Source organism: Xiphophorus hellerii, chromosome 8 (genome assembly GCF_003331165.1).
Source record: "Xiphophorus hellerii strain 12219 chromosome 8, Xiphophorus_hellerii-4.1, whole genome shotgun sequence".
NCBI lineage: Eukaryota > Metazoa > Chordata > Actinopteri > Cyprinodontiformes > Poeciliidae > Xiphophorus > Xiphophorus hellerii.
Window position 1 is genome coordinate 21,112,362 of NC_045679.1, and position 11,831 is coordinate 21,124,192.

The 11,831-nt window shown below is 40.6% G+C and overlaps 1 protein-coding gene across 1 annotated transcript; it reads left to right on the forward strand.

Moving 5' to 3' along the window:
• Positions 1 to 710: 710 nt before the first annotated feature.
• On the forward strand, positions 711 to 6,003 carry ptger4b (prostaglandin E receptor 4 (subtype EP4) b). Its single transcript, XM_032569656.1, has 2 exons — positions 711 to 1,845; positions 4,635 to 6,003. The coding sequence occupies exons 1-2, from the start codon at positions 1,039 to 1,041 to the stop codon at positions 5,190 to 5,192; spliced, it is 1,365 nt and encodes a 454-aa protein (XP_032425547.1). The 5' UTR covers positions 711 to 1,038; the 3' UTR covers positions 5,193 to 6,003.
• Positions 6,004 to 11,831: the final 5,828 nt, after the last annotated feature.

Consider the following 11,831-nt stretch of genomic DNA (forward strand, 5'->3'; position numbering starts at 1 on the left):
TTTCTGTGCAAAACGACTGAACGACTGAACAGGTGCACCTAATAAAGTGACCAGTGAGTACTATACCAACATAATTCTGTATTAAAAAATTTCACATCCGCATGAGATATTTTGCACTTCCAACTAAATTTTATTTGGAAAGTTTAATCATTTGTGTCTAAAGTTTAAGTCAAAATAAAATAGAATGGTTTGAACGGCTATTTAATTTAGATAGTTTTTTTAAAAAAAATCAAATTGTAACTTGTTTCTATTCTTTTTTTTGAGTAAGTACAATTTCACAATTATTTGCAATTTTCTCTATTAATTTTTCCATAGCCCTTACACTGACATAATTTCGACAGGGAAATAAGATGTAATATGCACTATGAAATGGATGCTACTTTTAGTTCTAACAGTTTATGTCGACAGTGAAGGAGAGGTCAACCGTAAGATAAATTGCCTGTTATTTCCAACAAAGCGCGGTCTTGTTGTAATGTTTCAACCTCGGAAACTGTGCAGGAAAGGGGGAACACTTTATAGCTCCTTCCCACCTCTGATTTTGTTTGTTTAATTAAAAACGATATGCATGCTGTTCTGCTTTAAGCCACTATACTGTCCTGGCCGCTTGGCCGATGTCAACTGAAAAGTGATGATGGTCGTAAATGCAGCATACAGAGGATCTGAAACTGCGAGCTGGAACTCAGACTGCGCCTCCTCGCCCTGTGCGCCCTGGACGCACACACCGACAACAGCCCAGACCCATATAGGAGGAGCTGCTGTTCAAACTCAAACTTCCCTGTCAAGTTTGTGGGTGTGATGAGGACGTGAAGGTGCAAGTCTCCAGACATTAGACCAAAGTCGATACGCCTCTCTGTCTCTTTTTTTCTCTCTCTCCCTCTCTCTCTCATAATTTCTTGTTCTTCTGTGGTAAAAAAAAAAAAAATGGAGGTATGATGCCGTGCGTAAAAGTGAAAGGTCGGTGGACACAATGGATTCGTTATTCGGCAATGAAGAAGGCGCGTTGATGGAAAGTGTCTGTGCTTTGGAACCGAGAGGAGAATGTCTGCTGTGAACGAGTCGCTCGCAGGAATGGACGCCACGGCGGAACAGACGCCTTCGCGTTCGCTCACCATCCCGGCAATCATGTTTGTAATCGGGGTGATTGGAAATGTCATCGCCATCGTAGTCCTGCGCCTGTCGCGGAAGGAGCAGAAGGAAACGACCTTCTATACTCTGGTGTGCGGGCTGGCGGTGACAGACCTCCTGGGCACCCTGCTGGCCAGCCCTGTCACCCTCTTCATCTACGTGAACAACAACTCGCTGGAGGGAAAGCTGTGCCAGTACTCGGGCTTCATCCTGCTCTACTTCTTCTTAGTGCAACTTAGCATCGTGTTCACCATGTCCGTGGAACGGTTCCTCGCAATAAATCATGCCTACTTTTACAACGAGTTCGTCAACCAGAGACTAGCCGCGCTGACGCTCCTTGCCGTGTATGTGTCGTGCCTCGTGTTCTGCGCGCTGCCCGTCGCCGGGATCGGGGAGGTGAAGGTCCAGGAGCCGAAGTCGTGGTGCTTCATCGACTGGCAGAGCAACAAGACCACGGTGAGAACTTTCAACCTGATCTACGCGGGAGTGAACTCGGTGATTGTGCTGGCCACCGTCTTCTGCAACGTAATGGTGTGCGGGGCGCTGATCCTGATGCACAGGCGCTTCATCCGCCGCACCTCGCTGGGCACGGACCCGCGGCGCATCGCGGAGCTGCGACGCCGGCGGAACTTCAGGCGCTTAGCCGGAGTGGAGATCCAGATGGTGATTGTGCTCATCGGAACCTCCGCTGTGGTCCTCATCTGCTCGATACCTTTAGTTGTAAGTATGAGGGGGGGTTGATCATAACTCAAACTGCGCTGCTTTGGGTCTGTGTGTGCGCGCGCCATAGTGTCACAGGTTCTACGATTTAAGAAAGCATCGAAATTAAACAAAATACAGTTTTATTGGCATTAAAAGTAACCAGGAACTGAAATGTATATGGCAACCGCGGACTCCCAGAACTTTGTGTTCTTATTTGAGATCTTTGTGGGCAAATGAGGCATGTCTCTGAAGCACGTGTGGTTACGCGCGCGCTCTTTCAGTTCAGTTGGTAGCTTTGATACGGTTTCCGTTGGTTTTCTGGCCGCATGTCTATTCAAATGGGGGCGTAAGTCAAACGAGTCGACAGCTCTCTGAAGCACAGGACCCCCTCTAAAGCTGGCATTTTGCTGCAACGTGTGGCGGCTGTTGATGTGAGCATCTGACCAAACGCCCAGGGCTGCACTGCAGAGGGGGCAGAAGGAATAGGCTATTTAAAAAAAAAAGGTACTTGTCATTATTACTGCCTCTTTGCATCTTCACGCAGTGTCAGGGAATAGGATTGTGCAAATGGGAAAATATATTGCTGCATAACCCTGCACCTAAAGAAGCTGAAAACACACACACAAAAATCTCTGCAGAAAAAGTTATCTAAAAAAACAAAATTATTTTTTAGCATGTATTTATTTATTTACTTATTTATGTCTGCCTTCATTTTTAAGCATTTTAGCCTCTTCAGTCCTAATCAAAATTTTAAATTTGACATGCATTTTGCATTATTTACTTTAAAAAAATACTTTTTTGTAATTACAGCATCCTCTATTTTTTTAAGAAACACACTAAAAATGATGAAGTGCAGAATGAGTTATTTGTGTGGATTGTTTATTTAGAGCTACTGTTTCCAATAATAGATTCAACTTCTTTGCAGCAATGCAAGGCAATAAAACAAAGGGGCTCTCTTTAGGCCTCCTGCATTAGCTCTGATGCAACTGCATGATTAAATGTGTAACTTAAGAGTAAAAAAGTGTCCAACAATGTGATGGCTAAACTAAATTATATCTAAATTATATGGTTTAATGGTGCTGAGGGTTTAAAAAAAGTTTAAACATCTCTATCCAATTAGCAATAACACGAACTAAAACTATTGACTATTCAAAATTTAAAAGTGGCTAAAAGGACATAAATGAGCCAAGGCCGTCTCTAAAGGGTTAGACATGTAAAATCTGAGGTGAAATTTCCTATGTTGCAAAGAAATTCTGAAAGTGATTTACTATTCTCATTACAGACACATTTTGTGATTAATGAAACCTTTACTCTGTGGAGAAAAAAGGATTGCATATCAAATTTACTTCTCAATCCGCCTGCCTTTATATCCACCTCTTTAGATCTCGTATTGAGATCAAAGTTTTGACGTAGGGCCATAAAACCTGTCATCCAACACATTCAATATTTGCAACAGTCCTTTTTGTTTGGGTAAATGGAGCAACAGAACTGCCTCGTCCCACATCTTTCACACTAGAACCAGAAGGTGTAATGGGACCGTTAATTAGGTTAATAACCTTACGAGGCCAGAACAGAGTTTAAATCTGTTCATAGGTGAACGTTTAAAAATAGTTTCACAAAACAACGGGGTGGGGGAAGGAGACGGTTATGTTAAAAACTGAGAGGTTTCTGCCTCTGGCTTTAAGAAATGAGTGTTGGTTAGACTCATGAGCCAAAGGCTCATTTTTGATGACAGTGAGAACGGCTTTTGTTGGCCCATTTCCATTTAGACCTCAGTAAGAAGTCATTAAGAATTTGCTCATTCCATGGCATTAATGTGCATTTCTTTACAATAAAAGGATTTACACTCCTGAGAACTTTTCACATTGTGTCAACAAACTTTTCAGTCTTTTATTCAGAATTTATGTGAGGTAGGACGGGTGTGGTGTGGCACGTGTTGGTGCAGTTTGGTGTGTTTATACCACTAGCTGAACTCTGACTGGGCAGGCAGGTTTAAGCCAAAAAGCCTAACTTTACGTCACACTAATGCAACATGTGCTTGTCACAAGCATTCACGTTTTTATGTCCCCAAGTCAATGGACGTGGACCTAACAGAACTTGTCACCTGAAGGGGGCCCAACAACGGTGCTGTTTAGTGGAAATCAGACAAGGAATTTTGAATACAGCCAGATCTATTTAAGTCAAAGTCCAGGCCAGATTCAGTTGAGGTGCAAAGGCAATACTTAAACGTTGATGTTTGCAGATGCTCTCCATCATATTAACTGAATTTGAACTGTTTTGCGAAAAAGAAAGAGCATGAATTTGTCTCTATATCTGTAACACTCGACTTACCCCGAAGGACTTGCAGCTGGAAGTGAAGGGAAAGGTACAGCAGTGGTCTTAAGCTGAAGTCACCTTTTAGATGTGTCCTACAGGCTTGAATTAAATGGTAAAACTGGCTCACTAGCATGCAGTCAAGCTCTACAGAGCTCTGCTAATGAGCCAGTATTGGAGCCAGGTCTGCTGAATCAGAGAGACATCTAAAGGTTGAAGGACTCCGGCCCTTGAGGTCTGGAGTTTGAGACCACCTCTACACAGTGCATTGAGTCACTGCTGTCATAAGCAAATCCCGAGTACACTTTTCAGATTTAGTTTGCAAAACCCAAAACAAATAAACAAAAAAACATGTTCTTTGTTTTTAATTCCACACTTTCCAGCATACAAAATCTAATCTAAAAAGTTCAAAGATGTGTTGGGGAATATGATACCCCTCTGTAGTTTGGAATGCTGCCTTTTAAAACTAATTTATTTCTGTTTTCTATCATCAGTTGAGGATCTTCGAAAACCAGTTGTTCTCAAACCCATCATCGCAGACTTCTGGGTTGAACAAGGATCTCATAGCCATCCGCATGGCCTCCGTGAACCCCATCCTAGACCCTTGGTTCTACATTCTCCTGAAAAAGACAGTGGTTCTCAAAGTCCTGGAGAAGATCAAGTGTCTGTTCTGCAAAATGGGTGGGCGGGGACGGCAGGGAGGAGGACGCTTTCGTTGTGCAGATGGTGCCCTTTCCTCCTCCATCATCTCGAGGGACTCCCCTTCAATGATATCCCGTGAGCCGGGAGAAAGAGTCAGTACCCTACGGACCGTCCTGTACCCGAATGAAGGGAACACGCTGGGGCTGGCCTCATTTAAGGCCGCGTCCGAGGACGGCTACTGTCCAGTGGCTGCACAGACATCACAGTGTGCACAGGAGGAGCCGCAGCCTCAGAGGGAGCTAGAGGACAACGAGGCATGTACGGCTGACCTTCCAGTCTGTCCTAAGGACACGGCTCTGCACGTGACCCTCACAGACAATACTGCAAACACGCAGGAAAAATGCATATAACCATCGTCATGACCTCGGTGTATTATCAATGTATTACTCCTCAGTAGTGATTCCCCGCAGTTTATTCAAATCACCGCAGTTGTAACGTACAAATCCACGGACATCATAGAGGAGCTCTTCTGTTGCACTTTGAAGACTTTTGAACCACTGCTTGGCCATCATGAATGACAGGCAATGACTGTATAGCATCAATGTTAAAATGTGAACAGCGTGTTAAATTATTTAAAGTATTAAAATGTATGCTAATGTCTTCTCTGTGAGAAGGTTTCGATACTTCGGTGCCATTTTGCATTTCCAAAAGATGAATATGCTTATAGTGTGTTTGGATTTTTTTTTCTTTCCCTTTTACGTCTTGACACTTGCAAACAGGTTGTATTATTTCAAAGTGCATCTCTGACATTGCTAGACATATAGTATTTTTCTGCATTTCATACCAAAAGGCAGCTATACTGTGGTTTTTCCATGGTAAATACACTAGAAGATGACTTAAAAGAAACCTTAATGTGACTATTATTTTATAACATAATTCATTTGCTTATTGTAGCGCAGTACTTTGAAAGAGTCCTATCTTATTTCGGTTTAACGTAAAGTGCAGGGCGTCCTATCTAATTTGACTGTGTGGTGATGTTAAGAAAGGGGATTAAAACACATCAAGTGTCCTGACAGGTAACATTGTTTTTGAACACTATTCTCTTTGTGCTGCTAAAAACATTATTTCGATAAAGGTCTACATGCACCTGTTTTTCATTGAACAAACGCCATAATGTGCTGAACTCCTCAAATGAAAATAAAAAAAATTGATTACTAAGAATGCTGCTTTAATTGCATTATTCATAAAAAAACAGGATCAACAAGAAGATCTATTCCTTTTTTCCCCTTTGCTGAAGATAAAGAATAATCCAGAACAAATGTATTTACATTGATCCCATCCGTCTCACATTAGTGGCAGCCTCATCTTATCCAGTCAACTGAACAATCTCTGATATCTTCGCAGAATATCTGTAGAGGTTAACTTTCACAGGTTTTTCCTACTCAGATTGCTTAGAAATGCAATTGGCTTTGCTGGTTATCAGTTTATAGGGTGTTGGATACAAATGTTCAACAGACTCCTCAATAACAATAACAGTTGAAACCAGATGTTCACAGACACTGCAAAAAAAAACCACAACCATTTTTCTCACTGTTCCATTGGGATTTACCAAATTAGCATCTGGTTTCTAAATACCAAAAAATATATAGATTCTTTAATATTTTTATTACTTTCCTCAAAGTCAGAAGTTTATGAATTTATATGGCTCATGAAGCTTAATATGGCTTTACAAAATGTATAAACCTTCATGACGATGCTGGTTAAAGCTACTAAGAGTGTTATTATTCACAGTGAAACAAGTTCTGTCCCAAAAAGAAAGAAAGAAGCCATTACTCATGAAAAATACAATTTGCAAATGGATTCAGCCACTAAAGCCTTCATTTCTGGAGACATGTCCCATGGTAGATTTAACTATTTGGCAATAAAAACCTTTGATACAGTTAAGAACAAACACATTGACGCTTACATGGAAAGACTATATATACAATGATCGTAAACATTCAGCCAAATTTGTACCAAGTGGACATAAGACCAAATCAATGCTTTGAATGATTGTTGAATTATTTGGCCTAAATCCAGATTGGTGTGGAGATAAGCTATGTTCGTCAAAATATTTAAAGAGTTGATTAAAAATAATTGTTTCAAATATTTTTGCTATGTTATTAATAATTGAGGTAGGTCTGTTAGGGTCCGCCCTTTATAAATGATGGTTACTCTAGCATATTTCCATAATAATGGGGTTTGACCAGTTTCTAAAGATAAATTAAACAGACAATGGAAATGATAAAAAACATAAGACGATCTCACCGCACTGCAACGACCTGCTGAACCTCAGTTGGTGTGATTTATTTCAGGCATGAGAAAAACGACAGAAATAGACACAAATACATAAATAAACAAACAAAAGTAAAGCAATGCAACACTCAAAATAGTCCAGCAACAACAAAAACAGAATAATATGTTCAAAAGGGACTAGGAAGAAGCATATACTTCTCCTTTTTCCTACTCCTACTCCCTTATCATTTTTCCTTGCCCCTGAAAAAAAAAGTAAAGACACCCAAAGCCCCCTCAGAATGTGTATTGTATACAGTATATGCATATTTTCTTAAACGTATCGCAAATAAGGGAACAAATGATCTGTGAAAACACCTGGTGATGGTCAAAGCCCCTCATTCCTGTACTCTGTGAAAACTACTGTCTCCATATATAGAAATATGAAACTTTGTTAAATGTTGCACAGATATGGACACGCTTTAGGTTGTATTTCCTCCCTCAATTTATATTCCCCTTCTGTACTGAAAAACAATTTCTGAATATTTGAAGGAAGGAGCTTGTTTATGGCTTGGTATATAAATTATGCTTTGTGAGAATGAACCAGGACAGGAAAATGTAATGTTTTTGATTTTGGAAAAAAATCTAAAACTTTGTATGATCTTTGTAGCTGGTGTTGTTAATGATCTGTTTAATTATCTGTCCTGTCTCCTTTTTTGTAGTATTGATCCAGTGATTGAGTTGCACATTTGTAAGCATTGCCTGAAAAACCTCTGCACAGCAAATTAAATACTGCGAAACAGTAGAGGATGTGGAGTGATTTGTGCTCCATGGATGTAGCTCACCTTACTGAGAACTGAGATGCTGCTTGATAGTTTATTTGCTTAAACTGAGGTTTACTGCAACAAACCTATTTTCACGAACTCTTTCCATTTCCACCCTTTAAATATCCATTTTGTACCTAACACCAGGACTTCAGTTGGACTTAAATGTAATAATAATCTCTTTCTACCAAACCACCTCCTACCTCTATAACCAGCACATTTCTGAAGTGATTGTCAGCAGTAGCTCATGTGAAGTTCTGAAGGCAAAAGAACAGCCACATCTGTTCTGAATCTGGTTCCACTCAGAGTATGAATGACTGGGTAATGAATTACCAATTGAGGAAAAGTGTTCACTTAACGCCTCTGCAATTAATGATGGTCTACTAACAATTTTATTTATCTTAATATGAAGTTAAAGTACACAGAATACCTGTGCAAGAAAATCTACACTCTCCCCTTTAAGAAATGGTCTTCATTAGTGTTTTCCTTTGTCAGCAGGATCGTTTTTAAAATGTGCAACACATGTTATCCCCTTCACTTCTTCCCATAACAGCAGTAATGACCAAAGCACTTAAAACAGACAGCTATTCAGATGGAACCAACAGAGAATTCTACGACCCGGCTCACCTGTGGATAGATTGCTTCTTCAAGCCCCCCACACTCACCACCACCACCACCGTCCGCCCACGAAAGATTTCCAGGTCCAACATGGCGTCCGTCCAGAGCCTTCAGGGAGCAGTTTAAATGTCCCCGCTCCTTATTGGAAGCTGCGACCTCAGACTGAGAGATCTGTTCAGGCCGTAAAGTCTCTCCACAGACAGGAAGCTGTGATTGACAAATAGCCAAAGGAAGATTTTAGCAGATGAAAAATAATCCCTCTTGGAAACTTGCATTGTTTTCTCACCTCATCAGACCCGGTTAGTCATACACTTAAAAAAAGCTGGTTTAGACATTTAGAGCTCTAAAAACAGCTGACATTTAGAGAATGAGTTAAAAAAAGAAAGCATTGTGGATGGGACTTTTAGCACTGCAGATGGGTACTTAAACAGAATAAATTGCTAGGGCTGGATCTTCTGCTGGCCTCTCAGTACTTTGTGTCCATATTTAAATAATCCTGCTTCACTGTTTTCTATCTTTTACGTAATCTTGGACACCCTGACATGAGTTCAAACGGCAATACTTGGACCATAAACTGCATTCTGCGGTGGATCGGATAATGAGAGATGGGTTTAAATAGGGTTTCCAGTGATCCTAAAACTTTTATCAGGGAGTTTTATGGGTTTTCCATACACATATTTAACCTCAGTTCATACCTAACACTGAAAACTGAAAAACACTTCCCAGAAAAAGATTTATTATTTCTCATAAGCATATGTTGTACAGGATCCACAGTCATTTTCAGTTCAAAGCAGATGATTAGAGGTGTGCATGGCTGCTGACTCAATTCATACTCTAGTGCGCCATCCTAATAATGACAGTGAAGAAGCTGCCCTGTTAAAAAAAAAAAAAGCTAATAAACAACCACGAGTTCTCTGAGAGCTCAGGTTTCTTCTGTCCATATAGACTTCCCTGGTACAATCAGTCATGTACTCACAAAAACCCTCATCTTTAACATCTTTGTTTATGTTAAGTCGGGTACCTTGATTATTCACAAAATGTTTTGTGCTGCTTTTAACGGCTTTGTTCGTTTACTTTTCTCCTGTGGGGTTCTGTGAGGGCATTTTGCCTTTTAAAACCTCTTCTTTTAGATTTTATCTTCTGCATTTTCACACCCACAACATGTTACATGTTCTCTTTTCTAAATCTGGTTCACCGTGTTTGACTCATCATCAGCTCCTTGCCTTCGCAGCAGGGATTGCTTTCTGTTTTGCCTATCTGGGCTTTGAATGCTTTGTAGATCCGCCTTTCTGCCCCTTTATTTTGCTCTATGTGTTCTCTAAATTATTACTCTCAGGGCTCCTACAAGGCAGGCTTTATGGTAGAGAGAATGGGAGACTGATGGGGAACAAGGAAGACACAAAGAACAGGCGGAATGGCAAAGAAAGGAGAAAGGTAAGAAAGCAAGACACAGCAAGTTTGTTTATATAACGCCGTTCATACACAAGGCAATTGAAATTGAATTACAAGACATCACAGGAAAGAGAAAATTAAGCATAGATGCACTGTATGAAAGAAAGGGATGTTATAAGACAGAAGATAAAGGCGCGACAAGGAATAATATGTACAAGAAGGATGGACACAAGGAAGGAAGCAAGAAGAAGAAGAAAACACCATCTAGACAATGGAGCAGGGGAACAAAGTCTGGAAAGACAAATATTTTTCCATGCTCAACCCAAACTGGAAGACACTTCAATACCAGACTTTCCCAGACCACGTAGGAAGTCTGTGCTGTCTTCCACCACAGACTGTCTGCATCCTGAACGCTTCACTAACAGTAGCGCAAATAATTTTAGCGATGTCTCGAGACATCCGCTCACACATTTCTACAAGGAAATTCTTACCACTCCTCTCACACATGAGCACACATCTACACACGGAGACATATGCAGACCACGAAGATAGATGACACGTCCTTATTACATGCAGGTTGGCGCCACTTATCTCTCTACAAGATCCTAGAATAACAGCTGCACCTACAACATAATTAGGAGTAATTTTACGGCAAAGATATTTTTGGTAATTTGTTTTTTCTTTCACATTATAATTTATTCTTTTTATCATTGGGAATTTGCTACTGCGATTTTGTGTTTTCCCTATACTGTAGTAGTATACAAGAATGTTATCCAGATTAAATGTTTTATATGTACAACAGCCAGGGATCTGGTCTCAGCGTAAAAGAAACTCCCACTTCTGCCTTTTTGTTGTGCTTTCCTAGTAATTCTGTCAATCTGAGCAAAAATAAGGGTTCAGGTCAGCCACAGCAAAGAAGAATGGAAAGAAGGGAGCCGTTATAGACTGAACCTAGTTTAGAAACGGCAAATCTGTGGAAGAATGCGTCTGGGTAAGATCACACAATATCTGACCTACATGAAAAGACTATAAGTGGAAGAACATTTTATATTACAATAAACTCACCATTGATACTGTGATACACAGTAGTGGGAGTATCATGCTGTGGGGAGGTTTCTCTACATTCGGGAAGCTAGTCCGAATTGATGGGAGATAGCTGGAGCTAAATTAAAGGCTAGTTCTGTGGTTCTAACTACCTAAATCTGCGTGTGGTGACACATAAAGACAATTACAAAGACAGACTTTTATTACCTGAAGAACATTTGCAGGATTAAAGGACTAATGTCCCGGCAAAATGTAGAGAAACTCACCAATATGTTTGTCTTTAGGTGTATTGACTCCTGCAACATCATCTTCACAGGTCTGCCTAAAAATAAATCAATCCTCCAGCTGCCGCTGATCCAGAACGCTGCTGCTCGAGTTCTCACTGAAACTAGGAAGATAGAGCACATCACCCCAGTACTAAAATCCTTACACTGCCTCCCTGTAGCTCAGAGAATAGACATTAGAGAACCACACAGCATTTATGCTCCACCAATCTGGAATGAACTTCTAGAAAACTGCAAAACTCGGAGTCCCTTTAAATCAGGGCTACAACGCCCCCTGTTTAGTTACCTTTGATTCATAACTACTTTGATTCATTACTACTTTATTTGCTTGATGATTTTGATGATGGCATTTGACAAAATGTAATGTTTTTTGTTGACTTGTAATTGATTTTTACATGATCTTATTACGTTGCAGCCACTTTGAAATGCCTTGTGGCTGAAAGTGCTATACAAATAACCTCGACAGCCGGACATTGACCCTAATCTTTCATCCAGAATCATTGCAAGATCCATAACAGCAGATTCAGACAGACAGTGGACCCCAGCCGTTCACGGAGGTCGGGGGTCACAGCCGTCTGCGAATGGCTCAATTGTCTGAATACTTGAGACCTCCTTC

Excerpts from the sequence above, each read along its gene's own strand:
- ptger4b (XM_032569656.1), top strand. The coding sequence starts at position 1,039 with ATGTCTGCTGTGAACGAGTCGCTCGCAGGAATGGACGCCACGGCGGAA. Across the intron at positions 1,846-4,634 it reads TCTGCTCGATACCTTTAGTT|TTGAGGATCTTCGAAAACCA; the intron begins GTAAGTATGAGG and ends TTCTATCATCAG.